This window comes from Vanacampus margaritifer, chromosome 12 (assembly GCF_051991255.1).
Source record: "Vanacampus margaritifer isolate UIUO_Vmar chromosome 12, RoL_Vmar_1.0, whole genome shotgun sequence".
Classification (NCBI taxonomy): Eukaryota; Metazoa; Chordata; class Actinopteri; order Syngnathiformes; family Syngnathidae; genus Vanacampus; species Vanacampus margaritifer.
In genome coordinates this window covers 2,357,345-2,372,662 of record NC_135443.1, presented here as the reverse complement: position 1 = coordinate 2,372,662, position 15,318 = coordinate 2,357,345, and the positions used below count along the sequence as shown (strand labels likewise).

The following is a 15,318-nucleotide window of genomic DNA, read 5'->3' as shown; positions in this document are numbered from 1 at the left end:
ACCAATTTCCAAGAAGAGTCATATTGTATTTTAGTATAGCTTTTTTTTTTAATATTACAATTTAACATCTGAAGAAATAGCCCTATTGCATCAACAAAGTTGTCATAAACCCCCCCCCCCCAAAAAAAAAACTAAATTTAGGTCAAACAACCTTCTTGTATTGTATCTACTTTTTAATACAACTGTGATGAGAATTAGCACTCATGCTAAAACATTTATAGCAATGCATCTGCTTTGTCCAATTTTGTGACGTCCATCTCAAAACAAAATTACAAAAAAATTCTAACTGAAAACTATATGCTGTTTTTTCACAGTATTTTCACAGCTGCGTTTATTTGAGACTAAACATTTATATATTTTTTTGTCTCACATAATTTATTTTTCAGAATATTGCCAGTTTATTCTCATGACTGTTACTACATTCTCATGAAATTGCGCCTTTACAAAAATAAAAAATAGTAAATTCTTCTCATTGGCTGACAAATACATTTTTTTTTTTCTTACTTCTTTGTACAAGTCTTTTTTTTTGGTGCAAACAAATATATGATAACCATAAAAATAGGGAAAAGATTAACTAACCTAAAAGGAGCCTTATCCATAAAAATGTCAAATAAGTTATAATAGAGGCTCTTTCCATACAAAGCTACTAACTACTATACTATGCTAACCCATCAGTCATAATTTTGAGAGAAAAAAAATTTCCTCACTGGTGATTACCAGCTTGCATGCTGGGAAACAAGCTGTCAACTCAATGGTGTCAGTCGCTTTTTCTTGCTTTTTTAGCTTGTATGGTTTCCACGGTGAGGCCGAGGAGGTTCCTCTGGTCTTTTCCTCAGCAGAGGCGTTCTCCCGAGCACGCAAGGCGTAAGAGTAGATGGCGTTACTTGGGTGTGGCCTTTGTTTTATGTACGAGGCGGCGGCGGCCATTTTAGATGATGGCACGGAAGGCGAAAGAGAAGGCGGCCCCCAGCGCCAAGCCCAGCGACAGGAAGAAGGCCATGACAGCCCCCGCCGTCTCCGCCTCGTGCTGCGACACTTTCCTGTACAAGCACACATACAACATTCACTTACGCTTGTGTCCAGAAGTGGCAAATGCAGGTCCAGAAAGTAAAAACCCTGCCACAGTTTGGCTTTAGTCACTGATGCTAGCTAGCTAGCTAGCAGTTAAACAAGCCCCATTGGAGCTAGCTAGGAAGCTAGCTAGCTAGCTAGCACCTGGGGCTAAAGTCAAACTGTGGCAGGGTTTTTACTTTCTGGACCTGCATTTGCCATCTCTGCATTTTAAACAAGACAAAAAACATTGGTATAAATAATATGACCAGTGTAATTATGGTAATTACATAAGATGAAAATATTTACCAACAGTTAACTCTGGACACCTTTTTTTTTTTTAACTGTTGGCACGAGCTTCCTGAGTATTGTCAATGCTCCCCCGTTGCCCTCCCGCACCATCCAACAATTTACTCACTTGGGTCCGAAGCACATGCAGAGGCTGGCTAGGTAGCCGTTAGAGAAGGAGAAGAGGACCATGAAGGCGATGTACCAGGCGTCGTGCGAGAAGAGCACAGGCAGGTAGTAGCGGGGCTGCACGTTACACAGCATGAAGAGCGGCACGAACACCAGTCGCGCCACCACCAGAGCGGGAAGCCACCGGCTGTCCTTGCCAGGCTAACACACACAAACACAGGATTTTAAATATATATATATATATATATATATATATATATTTTTTTTTTTAAATATATATATACACACATTTTTGTCTCGAATAAACGGGTCAAAAACTATTCAAAATATTTTGAGTGCATCTGATTAATGTGATGGAAGCTGAATACTGACCCACATGCAGACGGCCGTCAGACTGCGGCCGGCCCAGTCCATCACGTTGAAGAGGAGGAAACATGACACGGGGATGAAGTATGTTTCTGAAAAGACAATTTCCGTTTACAACTGCCTGCCACTGCTGACAAAGTAGCAGTTGCTACTGGGAGGACATAAAATGCTTACCAGCTTGTTAAAATGCCAAACAACCCGTTCATCAATCACCATTAGAATTTGTTGACAAATTCAAGGGTTTGTTTTTAGTGGTTTACTTTTTCTTTTTCCAAACTAACTCATTCAATGCCAGAGTACAGAACATTAGGTGCCAACTACCAAGGTCGAGTTAACTTTTTTTCCCCCCCCATTGGGAGCGTTGATATGGAGTGGTAATGAACCAAACTGCCAGCAGAGGGTAACAGTGCACCTTTTTAGATTGAAAATCCCCCTCTGCCAAACTGTTTACAGTTGGTGGGCTTCCAGATGAAACCAGGAATGCAGCACCTGCAATTCTCATTGATCGCAGTTGTACTGGCCTGGTCTCCATCAAAAATCCAGAGTCTGCTCCGTCCGAGACAAGACCGAGACCGATCTTGAGAACTACAACACTATCACAGAGTATGCGTTTTGATAGATAGCACAAGTATATATGTGTGTGTGTGTTTATCATATCTTAAAAACTTCAAACAACGGTCTTACAAATATAATGAGGTTGTCACGTGAACAACCACTAACGGCTGATGGACCTGCCCTGGTGAGTTGGTATCACTCCAATAATGTTCATATGTCATTGACCTAAATAGATTTTGCAATCACAAGCCATTCCTAAATATTGAGTCAACTGTGTCATAGCGGGTAACCAGTCTTGCGTAACACAGGTACAGAATGTTACCTGAAACACCGGTTACGCAGTTCAAGGTATTTCCGATGATGCCAATTTGACAGCAGACAAAATCTGGACTCACCCCAGCTGCCCCCGCTGGCCACCGTGGACTTGACGTCGACGGTGACGGCCGGGAACGTCCCGATGGTGACGGTGAAGATGAAGCACACGGACAGCGCCATCACCCAGATCTTCATCCGCAATAACGATATTCATTAGTTGAGTGTTTCATGATGTGAAGAAAGCTCACTGAATATTGAATAATAAAGAAAACTACGACTGTTCGACCTTCCTTTTTCTTTAAACCCCAAAACCCATGTATAAAATTGACAAAAGACGAAATGACTGACTTTTTGCTGTTAAGTCTGTTTCAGTTAGATTCATAAATGTAAAATGTCATTAAAAAAAAAACTACCTTTTTATTTTATTTTGTTTACTTTTTATTTCGTTAACCATAACAACATTGGGATTGCGGATTTTATGGGGAAGGTAATGATTTCAATAAATGATTTCATTTATTTATATTTTATTTTATTTATTTGTTTTTATTTATTTTATATGTATTTATTTAATCTGTAATTACGTTGATTTCCGTTAGATTTATAAATGTAAAATATAGATTAATCATTTAAAAAGCACTAACTTTTTATTTTGTTTACTTTTTATTTATTTCGTTAACCATAACAACATTGGGATTGCAGATTTTTTGGGGAAGGTAATGATTTCAATAAATTATTTCATTTATTTATATTTTATTTTATTTATTTGTTTTTATTTATTTTATATGTATTTATTTAATCTGTAATTACGTTGATTTCCGTTAGATTTATAAATGTAAAATATAGATTAATCATTTAAAAAGCACTAACTTTTTATTTTGTTTACTTTTAATTTATTTTGTTAACTATAACAACATTGGTATTGCGGATTTTCAATTTTAGCAAAATTTTATAGAAGGTGGCGATTTCAATAAATTATTAAATTTATTGATATTTTATTTTATTCATTTTAATAATCATTTATTTTATATTGATTTATTTAATTTGTAATTACAGTAATTTCTGGACTATAAGCCGCTACTTTTTTCACTTGCATTCGACCCTGCGGCTAATACAAAGGTGCAGCTTATCCATCAGATCACAAGGGGACGCCCTATCTTTTTATTTTATTTTTTTTTACTTTTATTGATTTCGTTGGTATATTCTATATACTATAAAACAATCATTTATAAAAAAAAAATTACCTTGCGGAATATTGTGAGCACAGACACGCCCGCTTTGCCGTCGTCTTCTGTCAGACTCACCACCGCACACTTCTCTGCTTTCTCTGCAGGACAAGTGAACGTCTCGCTCTCATTAATACGCACGGCCAAGTGAATGAACAGGACTGTACCTTGTTTGAGAAGGTCCATCCTGTTCTCATCGTCGGCAGACGACCTGGATCCGTTGCTCTCCATGTAGTAGCGGAAAAACTCCTGATGGTGACCCGCAATAACAGCAGCTATTACGGTACATTCCCAGGAAAAAAGAAAACGTCGATTATGAGGAACTTACCATCCTGGGCAGAGCGAGGTAGGCGATGATGGCGATGAGAATAACGAAGCAGGCCGTGATGAAGTAGCCGAAGGCGCTGTCCCGCAGGGCCGAGCCGGCTGAGAACAAAGAAAACATTTGAGCACGATCTTGACAGGTCGTAAAAACGAGCCCTTCCATCTTTACTAGTTATCATTCTTCATTCGACATATTTTTTGACAGTAGCGACATTGGAACAGACGACTCCCATTATAATCTAGACATCTTCAAAATTGCTTCAACATAACAGTTAGGCGATCGTGCGCGTCATACAGGCCAGGGCGCAGATCATGGAGAAGGCGGCAAACGTCCCGGCGAGGCCCTGGCCGCTCATGATGGGCGTGGTGTAAGAGGCGGGCAGGATCCCCGCCAGGCCGAACAGGCTGCCCTGCAGAACCGCCCCGAACGCTGAGGAAGGGAAGACGTCAAGAGAACGTGTCGATATTTGTCAAACACATCAAAGCCAACGGCGACCTTGCATACGGCGAGGTCGCCGTGTTTGTCACATCAACGGGAAGAGGATTCAAATCCGTTCGAAAACAATTCACATGTACACGTATTTCAATTCAAAACATCAGCAAGAATGCACGAGCGTTGATATCAAAGCTTGAAGACCACGAACCACCCGCCCCCCCTCCCTCGTTTTAATCAAACATGGCGTCGCTGCGGCTTGCTCTCCCGCTGCCGTTTAAAAACAAGCACGCGGCGTGAGATCGCACACTGTGCAAGGAACCCAGTGATGCTGAGCTGTTTGTTTTCAAGGGGGCCTCGGAGCATGTGGAAATCGTCATTTGCAGCGTGGAAATGAGGAAGTGGGAAGGTTATCGGTGGATAAATAAAGCCAGAAGACGCTCTCATGGATAACTATTATTAGGTTTAACGTGGAAACGGCTTGTATTGTATTCTAATTTGCTCATCTGCAACAAGCGGAGGGAATTTGGAAGTTTTTGTAATGATATTAAATTAGAAAATTTCCACTGCAAATTAGACTTGAATTAGGTCATTACAAGTATTGCAGGGAAAGCGAGTATACAAAAAAAAAAACACCTCAGCATCAGATCGCTAAGGCGTTTCCCATCTTGCCCTGCACTCGTGTATTATTTTTTACTGAGAATTGATCAAATGCTATGATGTGCTAGCCGTTGATATGCTAACATACAGCAAAATGATATGTTAAAACTCCCAATGGATTATGTAGCGAATGTCAATATTAAAGGCAGTGAAACAACCAGAAAAGCGCCAAGGTTAACACTAAAAAACGATTTTGACAACTTGGCGTGTAAGAACTATTTCGGATTTAACATGCTCACGTGAGCAGTTGGTTAGCATATAGCAGGATTATGTCATTTGTGGAGTTGGAAACGATTAAGACTTACTTTTGGAGAAAGTAAATAGAAGCTACAAGAACCAACGTTACAGTACTGAAAAAAAAAATACATCACGCAAGATGATAACCACAATATTCGATTTTTGCATATCTGAGAGACTGTCTGGGGCAGAGGTGGGCAATCTCGGTCCTCGAGGGCCCGAGTCCTGCAGGTTTTGTAGGTTTCTCACTGCTGATTCCAATCAACAAGATCGTTATCAGGCTTATGCAGAGCTTGCTGATGAGCTGATCATATATCAGCTGTGTTGGAGAAGGGCAACACGCAAAACCTGCAGGACTGTGGCCCTCGATGCCCACCTCTGAGTCTAGGGTGCTGCTGTTTTGGTTAGCAACAGAACTCCAACCAGCCTCGGGGGACTCACAGTTGATGAAGATGATCTTGATCATGGTGAGGGCGAAGAAGGGCAGTGGGGCCGCGTCCACCTTGACCAGCAACGCAGTCAGCAGGAAGACCACCAGGATGACCGCCAGGCTGCCCGAGATGCGCAGCTTCTGAGGGATCCTGAGTCCAAAAAAAATTCAACATTTTTAAAAAAAAAAAATTTTTTTTTTTTTTTTTCTGGAGAGCTCAGTATTAATGTCAACATTTAAATGTTCGGCTGTACCATAGCACGTAAGTGGAGCCAGTGTGAACATAAATAACATTCCGGGGTGTGTTTGGGTACAGAAACCAGCGCGGCTCTTTTAATCCGAGCAAAATTAAAGCAAACATTCCACACACACACATCACTTCACCTATAGCGGCGTGGAGGAGAGCGGGTGCCAAGAGCACCTTTGAAAAGAATTTGTGAGTGATTGCCAACAGAACCAAAAAAAAAAGTGATTGTCAGCCACAATTAGTGTATATTAATATTTCTACCATAAATATACCATTAAGTATGACCTCAAAGCAATTTTGAAAATAAATGGCTAACAGAGAATTTGATTTTGAACAAAATGCACTTGAAGTGGTAAAAAAACAGTTGATCGAGGACATTTTGTAGAAATGTAAATTTCAAACTTGGAAACAACTTTAGATGTCATTGTGGCCCCATTTTTTTTTTTATATGAGATCAGCACATTTTGAGGGTCCGCTGGGAGAAAACAGCTGCATTTCGGGGGGGGGGGGGGGGGGGGGGGGGGGTTCCTACTGCTGATTATAAAAGAAAGTAAAAAGGCAACGTGGTAGATACTGCGTTGAACACAATATGCCGTGCGTCTTGAAAAGGTAAAAAATGCTCTAAAATGGCTGCCAGTGGATTTAGTAGTAAATGTTACAAATTTTGTAAAAGGCCCTTCCCTAGACATTTGTTACTACATTTAAAATGTTTTTTCAAGGAAATGTTGAAAATCATCTTTATAAGCATTTTGGATAATAACATACAAGAAGAAATACATTAATAATTTAATAGTCAAAAATGCGTGAAGTCCTGCTCCTTCAATGTTTTTGAAGTTGTGTAAAATGTACACAATTCACCAAATCCATATGAATTTACAGTGCAAATTCATATGGATTTGTCCATTTTTTTAGTTATGAAGACCTTTTTCCTAGTTTATGGAGGCTGAGGAACAGATGTGTGGTGCCATTTTGATTCTGTGGAGGCGGAGTCTATTGATGGATGTCATAGTAACTCATACAGAGAAAATTAATCCATGCATCTTTATCCAGGGCGTCAACAAGAATGAATGGGTTTGTTGCCGCCGCCAATTGTAAAGCTACCGTTAACTGTTCTATTGTGTCAAAACAGATGCTGGTGGCGACCCAATTCTTTTGTACGGCATTTAAGTCACCTCTGGTGGATGAAGGAGTTGAGGCAGGTAAAGACAAGCAGTGGCACCATGGCGCACAACGTCATCACGTTGTTGAACTTTGACTCCAAGACGTTGCGGGTGTCGCCGCCGTCCAGCGTGCCGTTTGCCGTCTGATTGGCCGAGAGCTCGTTGGGCGGGTCCTTCAGCCTGCTGGTGAAGTACTGGCAAGAAATGACACACATTGTTCGGTAAAGCCAATTAGAGGTGGCTGTTGTAATAATCGGCATGGGGAACAGCCAACAGTTGCGCAAGTCGTGACGGGACAACCAGACTAAAGACAGCAATGGAAAGTGGACTTACCGGTAAGAAGAAACGCAAGCCAAAGCAAAGTAGAAGAATGCATTCCCATTAACAATAGAGCCAAAAAAAGTGAACGCTACTGAGATTGTAATAGTCACAGCATTTCCAATATTTTATTAGTGATGCCTAGTGCTAATAATCAATTTAATGGCTATATCTTTTTTGGGTGTTCCATTAATTGTTGTTTAATAAAATGTAAATAAAATGAATGTATTCCCCGTTAGCGGCTTGATGACGCGACTCTTTTGTTAATATGCTTTTGTTAGGGAACCAGGTCCTCTTGTATGATTTAAACGTGAATATCACATTTTGTTACATTTAACTCAAGTCACTCCCCAGCCATTTTTACTGAAGCAACCCCCTTTGCTCCCGGCTGTTTTACTGGATTTTGATTGATTTTGCGAGGCCCACAGAATATAGTGTTCTATTGCTATAGAAACATGGAACCTACTAAAAGAAAGTGTATTTGTTTTGCAGAAATTAGCATTAGAATATAGTGAAGTTTCTTCAAGATTCAAATTTAATATTCAAATTCCTGGCGAAAGCACAGAGAAAAAGACCTCTGATCTGATCTCTTATACTCTGCTGCCTCCCGCTGACCGTTCAAAAAAAAAAATTTTTTTTTTCAAAAAAATTCTCTTCATGTCATAAGCTGCATCAAAGCCTTCTACTTCTTCTTGCATTAAAAAAAACATTTTAAAAAAATGTAAACGTGTTTTTGGGAGGCAAGGCCAAAGTATTTTAAAATGTTTTATTTATTTATTTATTTTTACACGTTTTGGGGATTGAATGAGTTGATAAGATTTTTTTTCCCAAATAAAGAAAAAATGTAAATTAAAAACGGAAAAATAATAATAAAAATGAATTATATTTCATCTAAAATTATTGTTTTCATGTCTTTTTGTGAGCAAACAGCCAGACAAGAAGTGACTCTGTTCTCTTTTGGACCTCTTAACTGATAGAGAAGCTGAAATTCCCCCATTCAAGCAGTTAAACTGCCTTTAAGCTCAGCAGGGTTAACGGGGAAGGAATCAGGGTGGAGGGCAGGGGGGGTGGGGGGGTGGGGGGGCTACCCCACTATCACTTCCATCTGTGTACGTGTTTGTGTGTGTGTGTGTGTGTATATTATCAGCCTCGGACTTTTGTCATACCATGGTGGCCGTCATGAAGAAGTTCCACGGCAGAAGGGTTCCCAAGCCCAGGATGAAAAATATGAGCCACACCGCATTGTACCTGAAAAATGCATATACGGTACAAGTCAATATATATATATATATATATATGTATATATATATATGGGCTGTCAAAGTTAAAGCTTAACTAATTACTTAATCACAAACAAATTATCGCATTAATCATATATTAACACAGATTAATCACATTATTAATTTTGACCGCAGATGATCCTTTAGCTTGACAGCGGATGGTTACGTTCAAGATAGCACAGGTTGTGTTGGAGCAATAAACATAACTACATGCATTCAAGTAAAGCATTTAATACATTTTTTTTTGTGTGCGACATTCAGAATATTTGTTCATGTTAAACTATCGGGGTCATTTTTCCCCCCCATTTTAAATCATGCAAGTGATTAACTGATTAGAGGAAGGATGTGAGCATGCAGTGGATCAAAAAAAAAAAATGTCGAAGACGTCCTCATGACATTAAATGTCGAAAGGATTAACAACAGGTGCTCTTTAAATTTGCCGGGCAAAAAATGTTGATAAACGGACGTTTAATTCAAGCGATTAATCCAAATTCTAAAATGTGATTAATCTGATTTTAAAATGTCATCGTTTGACAGATCTAATATATATATATTTGATTAAAGTTATTCTGCTAGTTTATATAAATCACCCCAAAAAATATAACTAGCAGACTATACATTAAAGCCAAAAATGCAGCTTTATTGTCAATTTCTGGCTTTGACTTTGATGTAACGTATTGATATTAAGTCAAAGTCAAAATTTGACAATAAAACTGACTTTGATATATATTCTGCTAATTATATTCTTGGATGATTGTGAGAGCCATGAACATTGTTGGTAAGAAACAACAAGTTTGATACACAATGTAAAATAAGTATGAAACATAATTATGAATGCAAGCTACATAGATTAAATATTAGCCCAACAAAATATTAGCAGCCAGGAAGTGTGATTTTTTTAACACAGGCAAAATTGCAACATGTACTTTGACACAAAGCTCCCATTAAAAGGAACTTTTATTTATTTCAGCACAATATTTGAGTACTGCTTTAGAGATACTAGTCTGTAAACAGAAATAAATTTGATCTGTAAGCTTATTTGTCAAATTTTAGTTTATGATTCGAAGAATTGCAGCTTTTGGCTTACTTGTCTTGAGGTGAGCTCATGGCGGTCATAACTAGCGGTTGGTTGCGTCTCAAAACGCACGTGTGCAATGCGCCAAACTCGTCGGGGGGGTTTTGATCAAGACGGCACAGCGGCTCTGAAAAACAAAGATAACGGTAAACGCTCGGCAACAAACATACAAACACAGTTTTTATCAACAGCCGACCAGAGATGCACGCCTGCTCAAAAATGCGAATATTTGCGCTGGTCAACTGGCCAAAGTTCAAATTGGAGAGAACAAACAGAATAAAATGTTTCAAAGAAATGCTGTGATATGACAAACTTACATAAGTGCTGCAGTAGAACCAGAACCGAAAGCCCTCATGTAAATCCCACTTTTGGAAAAAAAAAAAAAAAACGACATCAAGAGGTGTCCTGCAGTGCTCACTGTACAGCAAAGGGCCGGCTAGGCTTTGCTCTCAAAAGAAGGACACACTACTGTCACTTTTTTTGCGTGGCCACGCCCCTCTTCTTCCCTCCCCCTCCCTCCACTAAAATGCTCACGAGTCCTTCTGACGTTCCCGGCAGGAGATTGCCACCAACATTAAAGAGGATGTCAGATCGGAGGTCGTTTTCCCCTCACCGTCATTTTTTTCTCTTTTCAATTTCTCCCCCCGTTAAGCAGCCACATTTCACGCGCTAATGTGTCGCCTCACAGCGCCATTCGAGGCGAAACCGCGTGACGCCTCTGCGGAATAAAATGGCACAAAGCTCGACAGAAAGCCGCTCAATCGATGTGCAGTCTTCTCCAAAAAGTATCGGAAACGGCAAGGTCAAATTTTTTTCCAAACCCAAATGTCTTGAGTTGAAAACAACACCAAACATGAACAATAATGCAAAGAAATTATTGGTGTCACTTTTCTAAGCGCTCGTTCCTCGACAAGCAAATACAACAAAAACAAAGGAATTCACGTTGCCAACTTTCATTCAATGTAACTAACTAATGATGACATTTTGTGGTTTTGCACAAGCAGAGTATTTTCCCTCCCTTTGCCATCAAAGTCCTTTGATACCTCGGAAAGATGATCCAAACGGTTATCCTGTGAAGTGGGCCAAGGTGTGTTAAGCGGGATGAGATCCAGGAAGTTTTGGGTTCAAAGACTATTGGAAGCATTTAGCTCCTGAACTAAAAATAACAATACATTGCTGGAAATGTTAACGTGGAAATGGTGCTTTTGTCAAAATGTGTTGCGTCGGTTGGTGTTGGATTTCAATTTGTTTCATCTTTCTTTCCTTTGATCCTTCCTTTGGTCTCCTGGCAAGGTCACGACTCCGGCGGGACTCTGAAGTATCGGGTTAAAGTGAAGGGTCAGAAATCAAATTTAACTCTTTGACTGCCAGACGTTTTCAAAATCGGGATGTCGCCAGTGCCAGCCGATTTAAGCATTTTGACTGATCTTTCAAGGTCCACAGACAATTATGTGTTTGGACTATGGAAACACACATACTACCAAATGAAAGATTGGACTCTCATCTTTCATCAGGAAGTTTGTTTTCTACCTTATTCCGTTTTTCAGTAATCAACAATAGAAAATGGTTAGTTTCACCTCTGTTTTGAAACAAACGTCTTTTAACGTCTTTGGCACTCCTCCAAAGGATTTTACTAAACGTTATTTAACGTTTTTGGCAGTCAAAGAGTTAAAAAAACGTTGAGGTCACATATCTTATATATCACCCCCTGATATGCATCTAATGCCAACAAACCCAAAAAAAATAAAAATAAATAAAAATAAAAAATAAAAAAAATAAATAAAAAATAAAAAAAATTAAAAAAAAATTTTTTAATAAATAATGCCAACAAACTTTCATGTCCATCCTATGCACACACACACGACGACATGGTCATGAGCATTGCTGTCCATGTCAACTCAAGACACAGAGCGCTCTATGCGGCCGACATTTAGCAACATACTTCTGCAGATTGAGAGCAGTCCCACCAGCATGTGAGACTGCTCTGGGCTAATAAAGGCCGTGACATCGCAGGTTAGCTTTAGCCAATATGCGATTGCTTTTGAGCTTCTTTGGTTGAGTGGCGGCTAAACCAAAGCAGCAGCCATCTCTTTTCTTCCCGGCGACATAACTTCTCAGCGCAGGCTAGAATCCCACTAAGTGTCCCTCTTCAGGCCAATGTGTCATTAAATGCCGGCCAGCTGGCATCACGCGTCTTGCTGTTGAAATGCACCGCACACACTTGGGAGTCTGAGCGACAAATCGGTAACGTCCAAATCGGACTTCATTGAGAGAAAAAAAAAAAAGTACCACCATTTGATTATGTACAAGTGCGCTAGAAGAACAACAATGCTATTGTGCGTTTTTTTTTTTGACAGTCCGCAATCGAACAACTGTTTCGCAAAAAGGTCAGGCCTTTATAAAGCGTGACTTAAACAGTATTGACATTATAATGACCTCGCTAAAAGGCCAGTCAGTCGACATGTGCGACAGAATTGATTCATTGGTGCGTCACAGACAACTTTTGTCACTATTCTTCGCTCACATACACTGCCGTGGGGGGGGGGGGGGGTGCGCAATTGAGCGTTATTCAACCCTAGAGTGAGGATAAGCAGCCCCCCCCCCGCGTTCTGTTGCGGTAACCTGCTGACCCATTTTTGTGTCATCAAGACTTGTGTCAGTGTCTAACTACCCACAAGTTCTGCAATTTAGTTTGTTGAGGATCCCTACCTCCAAACTGGGGGCTCATTTGGGGCGAATCCCCCAAGTAGGAGATTCGTCAAATTTGTCAACGTTTCCCCAAAACGGCTGCTTCAAACCAAAATGGCCGACTTGCTGTACAATTTCAGGCATCGGTCCATGAGACGTTTCCGTTCATCCTGCTTTGATAGACATGACCACCCCATTTTGTGTCAATTGGCTGAAACTGGGGTCACGACCCCAATGTTCTTACGCCCCTGTTTTGAAGAGCGTCGGATTGGGAACTCGTCGATCCTGATATGACAAACGCCGCTTAACAAATGTATCGCCGCTCATCTCAAACATTCTTAACTCTTTGACTGCCAAAAACGTTAAATAACGTTTAGTAAAATCCTACGGAGGAGTGCCAAAGACGTTAAAAGACGTTTGTTTCAAAACAGAGGTGAAACTAACCATTTTCTATTGTTGATTACTCAAAAACGGAATAAGGTAGAAACAAACTTTTTTTTCTGATGAAAGATGAGAGTCCAATCTTTCATTTGGTAGTATGTGTGTTTCCATAGTCCAAACACATAATTTTCTGTGGACCTTGAAAGATCAGTCAAAATGCTTAAAATCGGCTGGCACTGGGGACAACCCGTTTCTGAAAACGTCTGGCAGTCAAAGAGTTAAGGCACTCAAAAAAAAAAAAAAAAAAAACAAGCATCAAATCTGCTTCTGCCACGGCAATGATACCACTGAATGCATTATCAGTGTCACGCCGTGCTCATACGCCGCTCATTATTTTAGAGATGAGCATGCGATGCTCCCGACCGGTTGGTTTAGCAATCACATGCAAGCTTTTGCTTTTGTTTCTAGGCTAAGATCCAGAGTCAACAGTCATCCCTTCAAGCTGCCATTTCCGCTACTTGGACAAACGCGGCCCAAAAAAATTATCTGAGGGGGAAAATTTTTTTTTCAAAAACTCCACTTGTTGAACATATCAAAGATTATCAACATGTTTGTTTTAAGTTTGTGAGATCACCTTTTGGCAAAAGAATGATGAAAACTGTGATGGCCATAAAACCCAAATGTATTGAGAAATACACACTGTCATGGATGATCATTGATCAATCAAATCAAGCCACCGTCACAGTCCCGTTCAGCACAAAAAGATTCTTTCAGAATTAGATATTTTGTAAGCGTTTTCCTTCAGCTTTGTGTTCAGTCAATGCCGCCCACCCACTCTAAACCCTTCCAAACATTTCCCACCCATCAGACAAGATTGGGACAAAGGCCCATCTTGTTTGTTGCTTCAAGCGAGCTTGAACTGGCGAAAGCAACACGTCAATCACCCCAGAGACGATCTAATCACCATTCATTGATTTTTTTAAAGTGCAATTTAAGTTCATTGGGTGCAGACATGCAACTTCTGTCATGAATTCAGTTCCATCGTGTATTTTTCAGTCATGAGGAGGAACCGCAATCATTTGGGTCTTGAGAAGGTTTGACTAAGATGGCTAGCCTGTTCTAAAACGTAGCCCTTATCATTCTCTCCACACTCTAAAAACAGTTGGGTCAAAAATAGCCCAACTATGGGTCAAAAAGAGACCGATCTTCTACTTGGGCCAATTTGACCCAACTGTTTTTAGAGTGCAGAATTTCATGACCACACCAATTATTGAGAATTTGACAGAAAATATTAACAAAATGGATGCAGAGGAAGGCTTGATTTACACCGTGGTTTAAAAAAAGACAAATCTTAGTTAGAAATCGGGCGTGCCTGTTCCGAATGTGAGTGGAAATCAGATATCCTTGTACCTCCAAAATAATCGGTTTTCAGGAAGCCATAAAAAAAAAATGTTGAGTCACTAACATATCATCAAAAGACAGCACACCATTCTCGAGATTTTTAGATTGGTCAATTATTTGTAAATAAGAAAGAACAAACGTAATAGCAGACCCATGACCAATAGTAGTTTTGATCTTCTTTTTTTTGTGAAAAAATATGAAATTGTCCAAATTTGGCCCAACATCAGCTGATTGGACTTCTGACTAAACAGATTGGATTAAGCTCGTCAAAGCCCGATTGATTCAATCAAAACACACTGATTGGTGACGGGGGGGGGGGGGGGGGGGGGGTACACAAACAAACAAACAAAACATTGGCGGCCAGTGGAGTAGAGGTCACTCACACTGGTTCAAATCAATGGCGGATGGTGAGTCAACCCGAACTAATGTTTAATAACAGTTTTCCGTGTAGCGAGGTTCACTTTTTGTGGGCTCAGTGTGCTTCGGACGCCCCTAAAATCTCACAGCAATTTTGATGCATTGACTTTTAAGAAGCTCTCGGAATTTCGGCCTGTACGCGCTTTTTGGTTGATATTTTTAACTTCAACAGGTCAGCCAATGGCAGAAAGAGTTTCCTGAGTAGCGGATGAAACAAAAGGGGCAAGGAGAGAACATGAGAAATAATGAAGTTATACCGTTTTTAACTCTCATTTGAAGGCGTTTTTCTGACCAGATTTTCTCTTATGTCACACAAAAAAAAATTTCCCCAAAAAAGTCAC

General features: G+C 40.0%; 1 protein-coding gene across 4 annotated transcripts in view; it reads right to left on the bottom strand.

Moving 5' to 3' along the window:
• Positions 1-152: 152 nt before the first annotated feature.
• LOC144061356 (equilibrative nucleoside transporter 1-like) overlaps positions 153-15,318 on the bottom strand; it is a 28,514-nt gene continuing 13,348 nt past the window's right edge. For 2 of the 4 annotated variants that reach the window (XM_077581729.1, XM_077581730.1), the window contains 11 exons: positions 10,103-10,217; positions 8,902-8,983; positions 7,430-7,611; positions 6,022-6,161; positions 4,546-4,680; positions 4,255-4,352; positions 3,945-4,175; positions 2,784-2,892; positions 1,840-1,925; positions 1,469-1,668; positions 153-1,040 (listed from right to left, as the gene is read on the bottom strand). In XM_077581729.1, coding sequence (XP_077437855.1) covers positions 929-1,040; positions 1,469-1,668; positions 1,840-1,925; positions 2,784-2,892; positions 3,945-4,175; positions 4,255-4,352; positions 4,546-4,680; positions 6,022-6,161; positions 7,430-7,611; positions 8,902-8,983; positions 10,103-10,131 — 1,404 coding nt within the window. In that variant the 5' untranslated portion in view covers positions 10,132-10,217 and the 3' untranslated portion in view covers positions 153-928. Of the gene's footprint in view, positions 1,041-1,468; positions 1,669-1,839; positions 1,926-2,783; positions 2,893-3,944; positions 4,176-4,254; positions 4,353-4,545; positions 4,681-6,021; positions 6,162-7,429; positions 7,612-8,901; positions 8,984-10,102; positions 10,218-10,407; positions 10,538-15,318 lie in introns of those variants that run through there. The other 2 variants (XM_077581731.1, XM_077581728.1) reach the window with 2 other exon arrangements.